The sequence below is a fragment of the Montipora foliosa genome, chromosome 9, assembly GCF_036669935.1.
Source record: "Montipora foliosa isolate CH-2021 chromosome 9, ASM3666993v2, whole genome shotgun sequence".
Taxonomy (NCBI): Eukaryota; Metazoa; Cnidaria; class Anthozoa; order Scleractinia; family Acroporidae; genus Montipora; species Montipora foliosa.
This window is the reverse complement of record NC_090877.1, coordinates 43,270,743-43,290,927: the sequence shown is the minus strand read 5'-3', so window position 1 is coordinate 43,290,927 and position 20,185 is coordinate 43,270,743. Positions and strand designations below refer to the sequence as shown.

Here is a 20,185-nt window from a genome sequence, read left to right as displayed (position 1 = left end):
TCTTATATAGACGAATTATAAGATGACCTAAGGTTAGATAGAATAAAGGTTTAACGCCCCCCTAGAACGCTTGTCAAAGAACCCAGTACACCACATACCCGCGTGTAAGAGCTACCGCTGCCGGGATGCGACGCGGTGTGGTTAGCTCTTAAAACAAGAAAAAGCACTAAATCGATTCTAATTCACACTAATGGATTTTAGAGAGTCTGGTGGTGTGTTTCGCGTTGGATTCAAGTCGTCTCGACTAGTCCGCGAACGACAAACATACCAGGCGTAACCACAGCAGTCACAAACGACAACTGACGCCTATAGGATAAAGTGACGGAGCATGCGTGTGAAACCCTGTCTGATGAATGATTGGCCCACAAATCTACTTCGCAAACAAATTATGCAAGAACCAATCGATTGATAAAGTAAGCATCAAGCTGTGATTCAACTAGAAAACACAGATGCAGACGACCTAGTCAACAGCGTTGGGCAAATAATCATTTACCGTCAATCTACTCGGGTGGATAATCCTGTAAAACAAACCTTTGGTATCTACAAAGCAATACACTGTACGGTTTGTTCTGGGATCTTTGAAGGCTCTTACCCAGCTTAGCTGTTATGGACAATCTATCACTGTTTAGCCAAACCGCTTCTGTTGGCCATCCAACCGTAGCTGACTTCATCGAACCCGGTAAAGATTCACCGTATGTTGGAAATCCTTTTGTGGAATCAAGCCCCAGTATGATCTCGCGAACGGCTTTCAGCTTGGCGCATAGAATTCCCGAGCCCATTGCTGACACGAAAGCTGTGTTTAGCTCGCAGACCGGTGGATATCCTGCCTTCTCGCCTCACACTAGTCAAGTCAGAGCAGCCTGTGCCGCTCAAAATCTAAGCGGCCGAGATTACCTTCACCGCCAAGATCATCTGCAAAGCTCGGGATCCATTCAGCATGGCCACGGACATGCTATATACGATCCCGTGCCACCGGGTCCAGCACGATTTCCACAGTGTCAAGGCCCTTCGATTCATTCCAACTTTAGCCCGTTAACACTTCACCAGAGACCAGATGTAAAGCGACACAATTTCTACCCGTCAATGAACGGGCCTTCCGATCTTGAGATGCCACAAAGACCCACTTTCCCGTTTCCACCGCCTGGGGCAGATATGTACTCTCGCGTGGATATGTACTCGCAGTCGCCGTACACTTACGAACACCATCGCTCTCTCAATTACGCACAAATGCATTTTTCCCAGTTCATGAGCCAACCTCCGAACAAAATAATGACGTGTGAATGGATTGATCCTCAAAACTATCCAAAGAACAAGATCTGTGGTAAGCAATATACAAGTATTCACGAGATAGTTAGACACTTAAATGATGAACATGTTAGCCAGAACGATTCGCCTTTACACGTCTGCTTTTGGAGAAACTGCGGGCGTAATGGACTTCCGTTTAAAGCGAAGTACAAGCTTGTCAATCATATCAGAGTACACACTGGCGAAAAACCTTTCCCATGTCCATTCCCTGGCTGTGGAAAACTCTTTGCTAGGTCTGAAAATTTAAAGATTCATAAACGAACTCACACTGGTGAAAAGCCATTCGTGTGCGAATTCCCGGGATGCGATCGACGCTTCGCCAATTCCAGCGATAGAAAAAAGCACTCCCACGTCCATACATCGGACAAACCTTACAACTGCAAGTACCAAGGATGCAACAAAAGCTACACACACCCAAGCTCTCTTCGTAAGCATATGAAGCTCCATGGCATCTCGCCTTCTCCACCGCCGATACCTGAATCATCCGGTGTGGACAGGAGCCGCTTGAGTACCCCTTCACCGCCTGAACGCCATTGCGGCCTTTCTATCAACTCCTCCTCAAAAACTGAAAGTTGCCCGAGTACGTCTAGTGAGCGCAGTGAACGCGAGGTAAGCACGAACTGGTATTCGTGTTAAGCAAAAAGAGACCTTACGAATTATCTTTGCAAGTGAAATCAGTGAAAAAGAAACTTCTTCCAAATCGACAACGGCCTTCTTTTTCTGATGGAAGACAGAAATGATATAACGCATGACACTGATCATTGCACTGGTGAATCTTGCATAAGGAATAGACCGTCTGTGTTTAAAATAATGAACTGTATAGGCTTTACACAGTAGCACCGCTATCAATAGTTAGGGGTCATGGCTTGATACATGACAACAATAATGAACCGATTGAGAATATCTGTGTGAAGTCCCTGTGGTGTGGTGAGCGAGTATAAAGATATTGCAGTTAGTAGTAAACTCGATTAGACACTGAGACACCGCAGAAATTACATCAACATCGATCACGCTTGCCTGCCTGGGGTAAGGTGGACCATTTCATATCTTGGTACGACACTTAAAACGATCGGAAAAATTAGCAACCAAGTTTTCTTAAATAATACACTTGATAATGCTGACCTAAATTTTCCACTTGAATATACACTATGTTGTAGTAGTATGATACTATCGGTAGTGTAATAACTGCTCAACTATACAGCAAGCAAAACTAACATTTTTTGGGCTACTGAGTCCTAATACAGTTTGGCGACACGCGTTACATACACACACCGACTTTAGTTTGGAGCCTCAATTACTGTTTTGAAGGCTTGGCTCCCAGTGTGCCGACAAAAATGTCCTCAAGCAGCCAACGATTCTAATTCACTTCGACGAAATTCCTTTCGTGTTGTGTGCTTTTATTTCCCATTTCAGGAAATTCCATTCAATTGTAGTAACACGAAAGATTCGAGGACGCTGCTTAATTTGTTTGGGATTCTTTGTGGATAACGGTACAAGGGTATTTCGCCCTTTTTATTTATTTTTAGTCCTACTGCATGCATGTCAGAGGACATGATAACACTGAGTACGTATTTCAAAAAAACTACTAATTGTTTGTAAACGAATTTGACTCTGCTTACCATTGGGATATAACTTAATCTTCTAAGAGATATGATTTCGATTAATTCAAGATCAGACTGTGATGGAAAACAACTTGATTCAAGAAGTAAAGAAACTTGAACAAAGAAGGACGCGTTGTAAATGTCAAATGTATTTAAGCAACCCAGTTGAAAAGATTGCCGCCTGGACAGTTGTACATTCAGGATGGATAGACCTCGGGCGTTTCTTCAAACTTAACAGTAACCTTTTTTTTTTTTTTCGTCCTTTCTTCTTATTCTTAAAAAAAAATTAAGGTTTTATTATTCCTTGGCTTCGATAAACTCAGCGTTGTCCGTTCGTGTAATAAGAAAATTATATGTTGCATATTGATCAGGGAGGTCGAACTCCATAGGGGCGGAAATTCCCTGTGCGTTTCATTGACAAACACAAAGGTTTTCTCATTCCTCTTTTGTTAACAAAAATCAAAGGCAAAGAACAATCAAGTTACTTGAAATATCGCACCAAATTCTGCATAGAAAAAGGCCTAGGTAGGATTTGCTCTTTAAAATGACAGAGATCTCAAGAGAGATAAGTTGCTCAAGATTTTCGAGTAGAAAGGGCCAAAGATAATTCATAGGTGCAGGGTTTGTTCTGAGCAAATGTGACGCAAAATGCGTAGGCAGACAACAACAATAGCGGACAAACGCTTCCTCCATTTTAATTTTGTTATACTGCTGAGCTTGTATGATTTAAACCGGCAAAGATAAACTGTCAAATCTGGGAACTGACGAACAATGACAATCAAGGTGGTTTCAATCTCTGATGTGCCTAACAGCAAAAGACCAATTGAATTAAGATATAACGCATGGCCTGTTCACGTAGTTGTCTTACAGAGTGGCATTTGCAGTATTCAATCTCACAGTTTTTCAAAACTGTTTAAACTGATATCCCCAAAAAGCGCCCTAGGAAGTGCTGTTTTTAAAATTTCATATATAATCTCACGGGAATATAAAAAATCAAGTTTTCTTTCTTTCGTAACATTCGCTTTATGCAATTTGTGGTGCAAGTGGGTAACTGAGTCAAAAAGGTCTTTTAGGAAACATGGCTCATGCACAATAAACAAATTATGGTAAAAGGGATTTACAAAGGACAGCCCGTCCACATCTAATACTCAGACCACAAAGCGCTTGCATAGAGCTAGGAGCAATTGAACGCCATAGCCTTTTGCCACGAGAAGCACTTCGTTCGAGGAATTCTGTTAAATTTTTAACTTCACTCAATAGATGTCATTTCGACTTTATCCTGCGAACTCGTGCAGACCGCATTTCAATACTTTGGTTTTCATAGATAACAAACTACAAAGGATCCCTTCATTATTTGCATCATTTTTACACCGGATCTAAGTTGCGTCTAAGCTTTGTTTGAAAGGGAGTACATATTGCTGCACGGCCTGTCAAGTCCAAGAAGTATGAAATGATCCTACTGTTTCCTTGATGCGATTTTATGGAAAGTTTCTGAATATAAACGGAACAAAACAAAGGCGTGACTCTGTCGAAGAATCTAGCACATGAGGAAATCAACGATTTTTAGGGATCTTGGGTTGGGTATTCCTCAATCACCTGCTGACAAACTTTTTAGTAATACTTCCAATTTGTATAAAACTCAAAGGTAATGCCATCCATGTTGTTTGAAGTTTAACTGAAGAAGAGCAAGTGTAGCTGGGCATGCATTATGCCGCATTAATTCCACTGACCTCCGGGGTTCTAGGCTCTAGTTTAGTGAAGATCCAGTACTGAAGCCCTTCAACCATTTTACTGAAACCCGTGATATGAGCCTATCAACAGTTTTGGATAAATTGCAAACAATATTTCAGAACTCTATTGAACATATTAGCGTCGTTGGTGTTTCTGTACAAGTTCTGAGTAAAACTGAAGTGAAAGACGATGAAATTTGACAAAATAACTCTTGTGAAAATTGATTTGCCTGTTGGTAAGGGAGTGCTATTTTTGACGACCTCATGATTAAAATCCAATCATTCAAGTTTCCTTAAGGCTGTCTTAAAGACACGGCGCACGTCGACAAATTGACGCTTCCCGAATACTCAGTATCGCTTGTTATGGGGCATCGCTTGTGCATTTATTAGCATTTACGCAGAAGTTTACATATTGGCCCCTCTTCACCTCACTTTCCCTTTTCTTTGTGTTGCACTGAGATGAATTCTTCCAGGATTAACTTACTAAGCATGTGACTTTACTTATTCATTCTACTCTAACTGTCACGTTTAATGCCATTAACATAAACATCACGAGACAGCTGTTTCATGTGCCCCTTAAAAGCAGGTTTTTGAATGTTGACCGGATCCCTAGCCCTGAACAATGACATAGTTAGCAAAGTGCAAAGCCAAATTGATTTGACTGTTTTGTGTCAAATATAACAAGCTTTGAAATTTACGTGTATTCGCCATTTAAATCACACCAGGATTTCAAGTGTCTAACAGAAAGATGGCACATAAATACAGGAAGCGGATAACAATTTAGGACACGACCCTTTGACGAAACATTATTTTCTTTTGAAGAGGATTAGTCTCTCACTATATTTGGAAGCTTCTTATTTTTATCTCATTTCCATTCGAACAGGCTTTTAAAGCCTTTTAGAAATAAAAATCACTGAAAGGACCGTCTATTAATAACTAAGATGTGATGGTGTCCTTTATGCACGTTAAATACCTCGACTTGGGCATAACGTTACCATTTGTATGAAAGAAAGTTTGAAAAGTAAGATTTACTGATGAAAAACATGCTTTTAAAGTTGGATAATTTGATAATAGGGTGAAGATACGAGGGAATATACGCGGATCACAAAGATAGAAATTTTGAAAAAGGAGGCACTTAGTACATTTTGAGGAAGACCAAAGGCGGTTTGGCGCAAATTCAAAATGGCACCTAACTTAATTATGTTCTATTTTCGCGTAATGAAGTGGATAAGTCGGCAACATGGTACACACAATTTCGTCAACACTATCCGTGAATGATACTTATTTCCTTCACAAGGTCGAGCTTCTGATCTTTAAAACGTTATATCAACAAACGAAGAAAGTTTTATACCGATTGGGCCTGATGTATAGTCAACGCCATCACTCAAAGGGCTTTCGGAGAGTGGTTACGGTTTTCCACCAAAAAAAAGGCAATAAATTGCTTCTATTTTCCTAACCCAACGTGGCACAGCGACCGTGTTTGTTTTGCAAACCAGAGGAAATCACGCCCCACAGGTTTGCCTCTTGGAGCTTTACAATATGACTACATGGAACGCTTTGAAAAAAAAAGGACAAATAATGAAAAATTGCCGACCCTTTTCAAGGGGCTAATAGACATCGCAGCAGGCAGTAACTGTGTAAACGTTGTTTAGACGTATGCTTTGATCTCACTCCTTTACAACTATGCCGCTTTCTACAGATTTTCCCATTACACGACTCCGTTAAGACAAAAGAAGTGGGGGATGATTTTCAATTTTTTTTCTCAAGAGTTAAAGGCTAAAAAACGTGTCTCACAAATAGGTATTTCAAAGTGTTAGCTGTCACGAAAAGGGTTCGTGGGCTAATTTAATTTCTCCAAGACATGATAATGCAAGTGGTCCTTTGTCACTCCTTTGCCCGTAGCATGTTAAAAATGTGAAATCAATGACCTTGAGTTTGAAATAATTTCTATATTTTATCACTTGTTTTGTTGACGTTTCTACGTTAAGCTCATTAATAAGTGGTCAATTTGCATGTCAAATTCGTCAGTTTACACACGACTCGAGGCGGATCTGCCAGGGGGTAGTTTATTTGACACTGTAGCCTTGAAAAAAAAGTAAGGAAGAGTCTAGCATCTGTGCTTGCTAACCTTCAGGAGCAAATTGACAACCCTAAAGAGGAAGTGGTAGGCATTAGCAAATATTGGCGAGATTTTGGGAAGGGAACGTTCGTTTGAGGTCAATCGAGAAAGGCTGCCATTTTAACAGCGCTGGAGACCACTTTACATCCGTCGTTTTCTTCTCTAGAAGATGGCGAAAAGCCAAACAATTATCTCTTCCCGAGCCAAAATGCGCACGCGCGCTTAGTAGATTACATAAACTAAAGTCCTTCCTCCCGAGGAGGCCCGGTACAATAGCTTCATTTTCATGGTGTTCTGTCAGGACAGGAGATCGCAGTCCACAAAGTAAGAGAACATGAAAAAGCGCCGAACAATAGCCAATAAAAAGCATAACATACGTCAGACCAGTTTCCGGTACTACACGAAAGAATAAATCATGAGCAATCGCTTAACAACCAAGACAGAGTACAACTTCCTGAGTTCGAATGAGGGTTGCTGACCCTGAACCTCGGGTGCTACTGAGTTTTTCTCTCTTACTACGAGTCCACATATAGCATATCCCAAAGTTGAAAACTAATGCAACCTCCTTCTATACACAAGAAGGCATCTTACATCAAGGGAAATTCTAGTTCGGCAAAATCAGTGCATCCAGGAGCTCACCAAGAAGAGGTCAAAATAGCCCCAACTTTCCCCTCCCTCCACTTCCCTCCCCCCTCCTTGACAAAAAAAAAACATGAATCTTGCCCCGTTGCACACATAAAGATATTTTTCGTCTTAGATGCTACGGTATACAATTGGAAGGACGTCAATAAAAGAAACAGCTTCATAACTTTAAAGTTGATTGAGTAACAGAAAACGAAAGGGATGAATTTAGAAGACTGCGCCAGAGCAGTCTTTTCCAGTCTACTTGAAAGACCTACCAGAAAGCACAGACGAGTGTCCCGGTGAGATTGACTGGAAATCCGTTGTGGAAGGGAAGGAAAAGAAGCAAAGAGCCGCTGAGGTTTGTTACTTCACTGGCATGCATGGTAATTGTATCCAAATACTGAATGTAAAATTATTTAAAATAGTGGAGCGCACCTTGACGTATGCCAATCTAAAAATTAACGAAAACAATCGTTTTAAGGTAGGGATCTCTCTTCTGCATATTAGGATGGAGTACACTTTAAAATGTCTACTTAAGATGCAAATTCTTTTGTTTCCATATTAAGAGCTCGCAATTAGCATGAAACCAGGGACCAGAGGTGAGGGCTCACAGGAAGAAAAAGCTCGTGTTCCTGTCTACGAGCTAAAGATGCAAAATCAACGCCTGCATTCAAAGATTGTTTCCCGTAAAGATTAACTGACAAAAAAACGAAAGTTCTAGCTGGACCAAAGATCTCGATCGGCATTCGACTTATTTCTTTAAGTGTGACGACCCAATTAGAACACATCTTAACCAAGAACAAAATAGAAGATTGGATTAAGCGATTAGCACTTGTTGTTCTGCTTTGTTTTCTTCTCTACACTTACAGCAAGTTTCAATAGTGTTACTTAACGAGTAGAAAAACATAGAGGGAAGAAGACTTAAAGGCGAGAAAGGCACAGGTGATAGTATGAGTTCAAAATGACTGCTTGTGAAAGATATATCCAAAAGGAGGAAAACGGGAATACACTGTAATGGGTCAAGTAAAATTACAAAGCTTTCTCTTAAGCTAATTTCCGGTTTAAGACGCCGGAAATGTTCCGTGGCCACAAGGAAAGGAATTTACCATGCAAGCGACTGACGTCTTGCTCCGTTTCATAGGGAAAACGAAAGGGTTGCGTGATGGGGCAGGAAGCCAACAAATGGGACGCGGATGTGGCTTTGCTGAGTAATGTTCTTGGCCGCAAATCTTTCAAAGGGTATGGGGTGGGGGACACGAGCTCGCTACAAACTGACCGCAAATTAGCCTTAAAAATGCATCAAACTTTAAAACCACAAAAACAATATGAATTCTACGAAACTGAAGGTTCTCAAACTTTGCCCCATCAAAGGTTTATCGTATTGGTTATTTGAGTTTATCTTCAGAACGGAAATCACATTAGATACCAAATCCGAATGACCTCTTTTCTGGAAAAGTCAAAGAGGAACTCGGGAAAAAAACGCCAACTGGCTCAGTTTTCCGCAATGCCGAAGAGAAGAAACTGACCTCTCAAATCATGAAATGCAGTAATTTCAAACTCGACGCCGCCTTTACAGAAATTGTTGAATTGTCGAGAGGTAGGACGAAATAAACTTTGCCAGAGCATAGCGTTCTGGCAAAACGGCAAGCAACAAACTGGCTGCTGCTTGTCACTGATACAAGCATGAACAATCTCTTTTTGTAACTTGCCTCTGTTTTGAGAAGTTGCGCGATCTACGAATCTGTAGCTAACAGCGGGAAAGAAATGAGCTAACAAATCAAACAAGTTTCTTTGATCATTGGCAAAACGCAAATCTGAATCAACTATTGCCGTTTGCCGTCACGCTAAACGACGCAATGATAAATCACTTCATTAGAGCGGTTTTCAATCGAGTGTCGAAAGTAATTAGATAATTACTTTGGTTTATGATTACTTCAGTCAGTGATTGGTTCAAAGTTCTCGCGCCATTTTTTCAACCAATCAGAAGTGAAACCAAAACCAATCGTGACTCACGCGTGCACATTTTCCCGCGCTTTGTGTCGGCTACGTGTAATTACTTCGAGTTTTGATTGGTTTGCGGGATTGTCTCAGTCCTTTTTGATTGGCCAAAGTAATTACTTTGGTTTTGGTTTTACGACACTCAATTGAAACTCGCTCTATCAGAAGGTTGCTGTAACATCATATCATTAGAAAATGAAAACTGCTTTGTACTGGCGAGAGTGCTGAGAGTCGTAGTCGTGGTCTGTAGTCCATCGTGATCGATGATGACAACATGTGTGTGATGCTCTTCGGTGGGCCACGAGGCCTTCCTTCGTTCTGCATCGGCGTCCGCAGGTTTAATTTAAGTTACTTTAATTTATTCGCCACAGTTCATATAATGATAATATATATTCCCGTCTTCGCAGAGCATAACGAGGTGAGGGCAAACCGGGTGGATGCAAGGATAGTCAACCATCGGGAAAAGATAGTGAGTACCATCGAGATGAGCTATCCGTGGGTCGAGAATCGTGGCAAGAAAGATGAAGAGAAAACACTCAATGGACCGTATGGATGGGAACTGAAAGCACAGTACAAGGGTTATAAGATCAACCAATGCAAAGTTATCATAGATGTGCTGGGAGGCTGGAGTGTGGACATGGAAAGATCCCTCAGGGTGATCCTTGGTTCCTTAGGTGCAGAGAAATCTTCAGGCTAATGCAGAGGGCGGTCATTTCAAGTACCCTCCACATCGCTCGGACATTCAAGGTTGCTGCCTAATTGACTTTAAGACGGTAGTAACCAGCTGCCATTCTTTCTAGCAAATGTTAGGACGTCGCTTTTAAATTAATTATTTTACAGGCATATGAGCCGGTTTCAATTAATGTTATTAGGTTTCTACTATTTTGCACTTAGATATTATAGAAAGTTATAATCCCTGAAGGAGCATAGGTTACGTTAATACCCTCTATGTTCTTTAGTAAGCTCAGCATGTAGAAGTACAATACTGCTATAATAATAATAATAACTATTATTATTATTATTATTATTATTATTATTATTATTATTATTATTATTATTATTATTATTATTATTATTTACAGAGGATATCACCAAGCTAACACTAAGGCCTGTTTAAAACGTTGAACTTTATATGTGCCAAATTTAATGCAAATGAGCGAAAACAACAGATTTTTCTCATTTGCATTAGATTCAGCACATGTAAAATACGACGTTTGAAACGGGCTTAAGTTAATTAGGGTGCATGGTCCTCTATCTACATTACTACAATTTACTATACGGAATAAAAACCAAAGCTTAAAGAACTTGTTATATAACTAATTTTTTTTCCCCAGCAGCGCGCGCTCTCATTGGTTACTTCAAGGTCACATGACATCTAACAATAAACTGTTTCCCGCCAAGTCTCTGAGCGGGCAACAGTGCAAAATCTATGCCGTCAGAGGGTGTTACCCGCGACTGTTGGATTAGGTTGGATTAGGGACTTATAAAACGACTGCCTCGCGCATTGAGGTAAATAGGTTTTGATAGCTTTTAGCAGATTAATTAGTTTCAGAATTTTACTACAATTTGGGTTTACAGATAACCAATTTGGGTTTAGAGATGACCATGGATTCCATTTTTGCAGCATTTAAAGCCATGTATTCCATGGTTTTCTATCCATAATGAAATGGGTTTCAAACAATTTGCCAACGGCTGATCAACACATACAAACTAATGTACATTACAAAGTTATACAAGAAAAGAAAAAAAATGCAGTTGAGTGGCAGGAGAGAGGAATTTTCGTCCCACTTGAGGCCTAACCAGGTGTGGAGGAAGTTGTCGTGATCAGGAATTGAATGTCTGACCATGTGTGCCCGTTGGTATTCTTCTCTCCTGGTGTCCTCCACTTTCTTCTTAACATTCTTCACCACTCCTCTCCACGTCTTCCGATCCAGGGTTTACATGGTGACGTTTGAGTACGTCTTCGTAGCGGTGTTTTGACCAGCATGCTGTCTCTTTTCTCCTTGCAGTTCACCGTAGAAGACGACCTTTGGTGTCGAGAGTATACATAAATGGAAGGATTGTCCCCGCTACAACAAGAATGGAATTCTTCACGAAGACGATCCTACCGAAACCTCCGTTACAACCAAGCAAGCGAATTATGATATGATGATCTTTCCACGACACAAAGACTACTGAAGAATAACGGAGAAATAGCAAACTCACATGCCACTGGGAGAGAGGAAAAGGACATGAAAAAAAAGAGCTAAGTATACTTAGATTTTCGATCATGCAAGCTTTATACTTTTAGCAAAGACACTCATGCCCGCGAAGTGAAATGGATTTCGATTCCAAACTACTTTTATTGAAAAATATCAGTTTAACTTATGGCATTTGCTCCAACGGAGATGCAATACTCACCAACCATATTTGTATTTATAGGGCGAATTATTGAAACAGGCTTTGATAAGCCACTGCTAGTATGAGTTACACGCCTCGTTTGTCAAAGAAACCCAGCGTTACTAGAGATGTTCGCTCTTTCAACTTATTTGGGTCCACTGGATATAGTTCCACGATGTTGTCCCACGTCTGCCGATGTCACAAAGATAAATAGAGAACATAAGCAAAGAGGACGACCTCTGCAAAAACGTAATCTGAAAACATAATTTAATATTAATGTAGTTTGCTTACGTGATGTTTCCAACTGTTTCCGTGGAAAGTTAGCCAACTGAATAAAGTTATAGCTGTAACACATGTTTCGAGTTTTCTGATCAGTTTTGCTGAATTAAGATATTCCCTATCTGAGACGTAAATCTTTCCTATTTTCAGTAGCAGCCGTGACAGGGAAAGTATTTCAGTCTTACCGGAAACCGATCATAAACCCCTGGAGACAAAACTCCAGAAGATTTCGTTGACTGCCAAGCAAGGAAGCGCCAACAATGGACGTGGGAACGACAGTTGAACTTTCACGAGAAAGGCGGTGGACTCTAGAACTCTCTACAAGAGCAGGTTGGAAGCATTATTTCCTCACGAGTTGTCTCAAGATCAGCTTACGATGCGATGCCAGAATTCAGCAAGCGGCTGAGGCAGCCAGGATTGTTATCCTGAAGGCAATCGATTAATTCTGTTGGAAACACACCAAACAGGAAGTGCGATATTGAGTTCACGGTTACTTTCCCTTAAAGGAAGAAGAATGGGTGGACTGAGATTGAAAGACTGAAATCAGGCAGTTTTAGTTTTGCATCACTGAAAGCCATTCTGGTTCAAAGGCGTCTCTGAAAATTGAACAGGGTTAGGAAAGCTATGCACTGGCATGGACTCAATGAATGAAGGACACAGGGAATTCCGTGGTTCATTGCACAGTTTGTAAGGCCCATCATCGGTAAGAGTGACAAGTTATAAGTGAGATCCCTGGCAGGAATCATTAAACTTCGATACTATTTTTAAACTTATGAATGTTACGTAACAGTTCTGTAGACATTGGGTTTACTTATTGTGGGCTCTTAAATAGTGAACTAAATATCCATATTCACAACGTCCTAATCTGAGCAATCAGTAAAGATTAGATACAGTTCCACTAAAAGAAGATGAGGAAGTGTTGGAAATAGTCAAAGGAAGTCGGATATTGCGTGTGGCCAACTGGAAGGCCGGGTAAAAAGAGCCTGAAGGTCAAGGTACCCGTAAAAACAGGATGTACACACCCTGAAACGTATTAGATACTTTGAACTTGTAAAGGTCACCGTTTCTAGAAGCGCTCAAATTGAAGCACTGTTGAAAACACCGTTGCAGTACAAAATGTGCGTCTCTGCAAATAAGCCGTTTGAGAGTTGTCTGCTTAATGACGACACCGTGTTCTAGCAGCGCGGCTGAAGTCACATGAGCGAAATTTTCAGCTTAACATAAGTGATACACAAAGACAAGGGTGTTAAAGTGTCTCCTTGCCTTTTTTACGACTTCAACTCAGAGACAACCCTAATCTACAGCAAACTGTATTCTTGCGAATAGGAAGTTCGTGTTATCAAACTGAGCCGTGATATAATTAGCTGCGTTACTGAAATGAATACCCACCATTACGACACCACCTCTTCGCTTCTCTCGTATAAAACAAACAGTTCCATATCATCATCATCAGAAAAATATCTCCGCCTAGAGCAGAATGTGAACTCATGCACACGACTTAGCTCTCCCCAAAGACCACGGTCTTGGATGGGTCGGTTTAGAGAGTTGAGATCGAGATTTGGCCATTTATATAAATTAGCGATGTTGGCGTGCCACCTTCTTCGCTGGGATCCCCTGCTTCTCAGTTTACCAACAATCACTCATTTCATTGATAAACCTTTTTTACTCCACATTAATTAAAATAGTAATAGTTTTCACTACATCTGCGCCCGCCTAAGATAATATGAATGGCAGTTGAAGTGTTGTGCCAATCAATATGTGCTGCACATTGTGATGTTTTCATATTGTACTACTTATAATTAGGTAGGTAAATGAAAGTGAAACTCAGTGAGATGCAAGGAAAGGATGGGCAACAACAAAGAGCATTTATTTTCAATTTCCATCAACGTTTGCTTGATACGCTATCAACTGAAAAGCAATTTACATAATTATGGAAAATGCCTTGGAAATATGATAGTAAAACGGGAACGGGAACATTAATTAGAAGGCAACATTTCGTCGTCATCCTTTTGAGCCACGTGGTTCTTTCCACGGTACCTTGAAATACCATAAAATAGGAACAAAACTTGGTTATTATATTCGGATCGTTGATTATTATAATTATTATCATTATCATTATCATTATCATCATCATCATCATCATCATCATCATTCTTATCTGTGAATAACTGTTGTAAATATGATCGAAGATTGTTTGAAAATGTTGATACTAAGACTATGCTTTTGCTTTATGAAGTTGCGCCTGGCAGTTTGTGGGCCGAGACTGTCGTCACTGTTTCTGATTTGTGTCTGACAAATCGTCGTCCCTGTTTTTGATTTGTGCCTGAAAAATCGATTTCTGACCCAGGCAATATGATTTTCTATCAGATACTATAATCTTTGACTTTCAAAGTAAAAGGAATCGCTGTAAATATTGGAAAACTACTCACTTTCAATCGCTATACTGAACAGTACTTCGATGTCGATGCTTCTTGTGACTTTCCCCTCGTGACTCAAGTAACCCAGAACACTTTGCGAACTCGTTGAGCAATACCGACACCAACTTGCGCGCCCGGTTGAGCAAATCGAGATTGCTTTCCTCTCCACAACATCTACCAATTTACATATTTTCCCTTTTTACGCGGGGGCTTCTAGGTTGCCTCCTCGGCTTTTGGCCGCTGGGGCAAAACCCTGCGGGGCCAAAAAGGCACATTTGAATCTCTGCGTTACTTTCACCATTTGTACTTTGCCCAGATATATAAATCAGAAAATATTACGAAGAAGCAATTGTAAGTTCATTCAAGGTAATGAGTTTGTCTTCTGTTCAAGAGCACTCACAACTTTTCCGAGTATGCCGAATTTATGTAATGTTTAAAAAACGAACAGCAGTGTTTTATCGGGGTTTAAAAACACGAGGCGTAACCGAGTGTTTTTAGACCCGATAAGACACGTGCTGCGAGTTTTTTTATTAAAACACCTCTTTATTAACCTTTTCAGCTGTGTGAGAGTGAGACTCTAACGCCAGACGATTTTACTCGTCAATGGAGGCCGCTTCAAGGATGAATGGCTTAACAACATCTCGGTCCACTAAAAAACTATGTCCCCTTTTAATCCTTCAGTCCTGAGAGTGAAACTTCTAGCCGGATTTCAGTCTGTCTAACGCCAGACGATTGTACTCGTAACTGAGGGTCTTTTCAGGGACGACCTGATGGGTTAATTATGTTGACATCCGAATGCTCACCGTGTGACGGGGGTTCGGCAGCTTGTTTTGGTGTTTAAGAGTTTCAGTAGTTGATCCCAGTCAAACCTACACTTAACAAATTTAAGTTAAAACACTTTCATAGAAGTGGTAATACTCGCCCGCCCCTTCCCCTCCCCTCCTTCAGCTGATTCTAAAACTGTTATCCTTTGTTAAAGTTGCCCCTGATGTCAAGAGACCAGACTAACCTAAAACCCCCATCTGCATTGTCTTTCGTAGCACAGTGAACGGAATGAATCAGATTAGGAAGTTAGACTAATAGCCTTGGGGGGGTGATTGTGGCGCCTTATAATTATGACATCCACTCTTATAAATAAGCACTTGCTTGTATTGTCTGTTCATTCAGTGTATTCTTATTCAACACAAGTGACTCAGTTGGCATTGCCTGTAGCAAATGGACAAGACTCTCATTAGCCTATTAGCTTGCGTCCACAAATATCCAACTGTGCCTTAGTTATGGCTCTTGACTCCTTTAGGATAATTATTGGTGCTTCAATCGAAGTAGAGATACCACCTCCTGACTGATTGCAGGGCCCGGAATTAACTTTTTTTCCCTGGTGCCTTCCGGCGACTAATGAGAAAAAATTGATCGCCAGATCATAAATTTAATATAAGACACGTAAGAACATGATTTTAAATGTTACTTTGCAAGCAAGGAAAGTCATACTTATTAAATGAAAAAAAACAACACGAGAAAGACCTTTAAAGCCATTGTTGTTTTCTGCTTTGAAATGGAGCGAAGCACAGCAAGAAATTATTACCTTTAAAACAAACATTTTTGAAATAACGCGCGTGTTTAGTATCAGCACAGGCATCAATGGGGTAAGATTGACCAATTATATGTCTTAAGCAAGCAAGGTGACATATCTCTTTTATTGTAGTTCTCAAAACAAGGATTAGTAGGAAACATTCAGGGAAAGTTTCAAGAAAATCGTTCGAAAACTTTTTTTTCTAAAGAACCACCTTAACTTATCGATAGCCGATCGTTAATCGATAATCAAATGTCCTGGATGCCCGAAATACGAAGATTTGACGTCATACTAAAGGAGCTGTCGAAAGCATTTGCGTCGAATATTTTTGAGGCGCGTCACTGTAGTGGATCGATTTTAGTCAGATTCTAGTTTTAAGTTACAAATCATCACTGAATACGAAACTATCAAACGAGATTCTGATAAGAATAAGCTAGCCTCCTTGTTAAAGGAATATAATAATATTCTCAAGGGCATAGGAAAGGTTACTGATTTTGAGCATAAAATTGCCATTGACCCTAACGTCAAGCCTGTCAGTCAACGCCTCAGATGCAATTGTTGCAGTCAATAATGAGCTTGATAGAATGCTTGAAGACAACATTGGTCAATATTATTGAAGAGGTAACTGAAGCCAGCCCATGGCTCATTTAGTAAATGTTTCCAAACAATCTGGCCATCTAAGAGTATGCACTTTATGAGAAGTATAATACGGCAGATAAGTAAATAGAAGTAAATAAGAAGTGAGAAGTAAATAGGGCTTCTATTAAGCCCCCCTTTCCCCCACCCTCTCTCTCAAATAAGTCCTCGTTATCAGAGGAAGAAAGTTATTAAGCCCCCCTCTCTTTTAAGCCATATTATGCACGAAGCAATACAATACATACAATACATACTTAATTGACCGCTCCCCATAGGGGCTTTTCAGGGCCAATGAAACACAATCAACGAAACAACAGAACACAACAACTACAACTGTTAAGAATCCCAACTGGCCGAAGGCAAACCAGTTGGCTATTTACAAGTGCGCTGGGAAGTTGAACTAGGGACTACCAGGAACAAATTCAACGAGTGGTCAGAGCGGGTCTTGAATCCGGAATATCCGGATCTCAAGGCAAGCCCCCTAACCACTGGGCCACACTGCCCCCTAAAAAGGAAAGTTGGAGAGATTTCACTGATATCAAAAGGACCCTGAAGATGATAAAATAGCAGAAGAGTTACTTGAACTTGAAAACATTTAACTGAAATTCAATCCTCAATCCAATCATATAACTGAACTTGTGGAACAATGAACAGTGTAGATGGCACACTTTCACTGTAACGCCAATGGCTGGTGAAAGTTATAAACATGTCAATGAAACTAAAAATCATACTACATGTATGTTAGACGTAATGAACATTAACCTTCTATTTAGTTAGTTTCTCCCTTTAGGTGACATTAAATTTTTCTGTTTGTCTTTACACAAAGGCCTTTGTTGCTATTGAAGATGTTAATTAAGACAAGTAAATTAGTTTGTAATTAACATCATTGTTCCAGTTATTTTTTTCACAATGGTTTCAAAATAACTTGTGTTTTCACTTTACGTTTACTTAGTCTAGAATTTATTATTCCACAAAGCTACAAGAACAATTTTGAAATCCTTACAAGTCAGAACTATTTTCAGTACCTTAAGAAATATTTCATTCATTTCTGTTTGCCTCTGTCACATCAAGCAGTTTTAACATGGCCAAACTGATCAAATTATGTACTTTGACATTTAGCTTCCTATTGAATTTTGACCTAAAGACAACAGGCTATTTATTGTTTCAGTTTAAATCACTTTTTTAAGCTAGCCAATAAATACATTTGCTCTGCAATAATGATACTGTTTTGTGTCTTGTTATACACCTCAACACAGAATGCTACCAGTCATCCAATTCATATTTGGTAAATTTCCTGCACTGGAAGAAGCTTTAGCAGTAAACACATGTACGCATTGCGTACTAATTTTATATAGAAGAAAGCAAAGAAAATGATTTCATTAAGCAGTAAGCGGAAACACCAAAACACGGAACTCTGAACAAGCTGGTAAATAAGGGCTAAGGCAAGTCTGCAGAGGGCTAGTCACCCTCTCAGACTTAATCTACTGACTACAGAAAACAAAAGAAAAAAAAGAGGCCTTATGCGTCCCATGGCGCAAAAAGGACTGATGATGATGATGACGAGCTCCGCTTTTAGGCTTGGCTAAGTCAATATATTAATTCATTCTTAAATCTAGAAATGTTAACATCAGCCAACAGAACACTGAAAATCTTCGGGACAATCATTGTATCATTATTACATGTATATAGCAACATAGGGGCAGATCTAGGGGGTGCACCCCTCCCTCCCTCTCCCTCCCCTTCCATCCTGAGAATCCCTGGGGCTTTCTAATACAACTGGTTTTCTGGTTCAAGAAGAAAAAAAAAACTTCACCAGTCAGCTACCCCATTCCTCAGTAGTGCACCACCTCCTAAAGAGAAATGAAAAATCCGGGATTCGTCCCTGCAACATACTGTTCACTGTAGCTAAGAACGAAAAAACATCTTATGGCCTTGTGAAGAGGAAGACATGCATCTTTTCTGTGAAGGCTTGCAGTCAATTATAAACATCTTATCAACAACAATATGGTCAAGATATCTATTCTAGATAAGGATCATTATTTTAGTGGAAAAAACTTCTGCCTGCCTGAGATTTTGAGTTATCGCTTGTTCAATGGTAATTATGTACATGGTGTGAAATGGAAATGCTGGCACCATAAAATATTTTCTAACAGTCAACCCTCGTTAATTCCGACAGTTTGTTGCTTATTAAGGAATTTGATGCCTGACGGCAAAAGAACCGAAAGTCAGTGATTAACTTCCGCTGAATTCAAAGACAAAACGTGTTGGCAAGGGCCAGCAAACATGTTTTTTATCTCTCTAAGTTTATGGATAAATTTGATGAACCATAAAAAATCATAGAAATGAAAGCCTTCTCTGTTAATTTGCAATCCTCTGATTGATGAAGGTTTAAGACATTGTAAGCATCAAAACATAACAAAATGTCAAAATGAATGAATGTGTACTAGAGACATTACTGTTACCTTACTGTTTACTTAAAACGTAAACAAACTTTAAGCCTATTAAAATGCTTTTATCGTACCTTTATGGGTCCAAGTTTGCCTGAAAAATCACATTTAATACAAAAATGCTGCATTTTAAAACAAGCGACTCTCTCTTGTTCATTGGATTCAACATGATTAAGCGGTTTATTTCCTCCTTTTCCCGACTAAAAAGAGAAATGATAGTGTAATTCCTTACTGTTTACTCAAAACGTAAACAAACTTTAACCCTATTAAAATGCTTTTATTGTAACTTTATTGTACCTTTATTGTACCTTTATGGATCAAAAAATTCCCTCAAACGTTAAAGAATTTAATGTATACCAATTCTCAAAACAACTGAAACCTCATTTACTGTCAGAACAACATAGTTAAACATAACTTAAGCATATACTCCTTCTCTCTTATTGCATTCTACCTTTAAATTGCTTCTTCGAAGATTCTATCTCAATTCTTCACAACTTTAAAAATCTGGAGAACTGGCTAGAAAATCTTAGGATTCTTTCAGCTCCAGGCTTTTAAGTACAAAAATATTATCTTTTCTCTATTTATTCATATGTATGTAATTAAGTACAAAGCGAATAAAGGTGTTGTTGTTGCCAAGTTTGCCTGAAAAGGTCACGGGGTCACATTCAATACAAATATGCTGTATTTACAAGCGGCTCTCTCTTGTTCGTTGGATTCAACATGATTACGCGGTTTAATTCCTCCTTTTCCCAACTAAAAAGAGAAATGATAGTGTAATTCCTTACCTTCAGCGTCGGTCTAAAGCGAGCTTGTTCGCAATTGCATTTCAAATAATGGCGGGTCTTGAAAAGACAGCTTGGGTATGGAGCGAGCGATTTGGAGCGAGCAGACTGAAAACTAGTACTCATGCTCTCTCAGTGAAACTTGTCAACGAAAAGGGCCAAAGGAAAAAAGCCATGAATGTTCTTTGGAAATTAGAATTTAAAAAGAATTTCAGGAGATTTTGGCCGTTCGGAAACCATTATGATAAACCAAATAATTATGCAAGGTTGGCTGTACGGCTCTTCGGATATTTTTTGC

At 39.7% G+C, this 20,185-nt stretch overlaps 2 protein-coding genes across 25 annotated transcripts in view; one reads left to right on the top strand and one right to left on the bottom strand.

Moving 5' to 3' along the window:
- LOC137971319 (transcription factor Jun-like) overlaps positions 1-19,944 on the bottom strand; it is a 112,499-nt gene extending 92,555 nt beyond the window's left edge. For 7 of the 17 annotated variants that reach the window (XR_011116967.1, XR_011116965.1, XR_011116966.1 and 4 more), the window contains exon 1: positions 11,778-11,902. The gene's annotated coding sequence lies outside the window, so the exon portion shown is untranslated. Of the gene's footprint in view, positions 1-7,654; positions 7,831-11,777; positions 14,073-14,464; positions 14,604-19,890 lie in introns of those variants that run through there. The other 10 variants (XR_011116979.1, XR_011116977.1, XR_011116969.1 and 7 more) reach the window with 7 other exon arrangements.
- On the top strand, positions 73-12,325 carry LOC137971318 (zinc finger protein ZIC 4-like). Of its 8 annotated transcripts, XM_068818147.1 has the most exons (5): positions 73-1,914; positions 7,513-7,737; positions 9,785-10,150; positions 10,715-10,886; positions 11,387-11,519. In XM_068818147.1, exons 1-2 carry the CDS (start codon positions 607-609, stop codon positions 7,561-7,563), a joined length of 1,359 nt encoding a protein of 452 aa, XP_068674248.1. In that variant the 5' UTR covers positions 73-606; the 3' UTR covers positions 7,564-7,737; positions 9,785-10,150; positions 10,715-10,886; positions 11,387-11,519. The 8 variants fall into 8 exon arrangements, 4 of the variants coding, with proteins under 4 accessions (XP_068674248.1, XP_068674247.1, XP_068674250.1 ...); XM_068818146.1 differs by lacking the exon at positions 10,715-10,886 and having other exon boundaries at positions 9,785-10,124; positions 11,387-11,527; XR_011116956.1 differs by lacking the exons at positions 73-1,914; positions 7,513-7,737; positions 10,715-10,886 and adding exons at positions 8,729-8,976; positions 12,186-12,325 and having other exon boundaries at positions 9,785-10,124; positions 11,387-12,005.
- Positions 19,945-20,185: the final 241 nt, after the last annotated feature.

Coding starts and splice junctions, on each gene's coding strand:
- LOC137971318 (XM_068818146.1), top strand. CDS start 607: ATGGACAATCTATCACTGTTTAGCCAAACCGCTTCTGTTGGCCATCCA. Junction 1,915..7,512: donor GTGAGCGCAGTGAACGCGAG/GTAAGCACGAAC, acceptor TTTTCGTCTTAG/ATGCTACGGTATACAATTGG.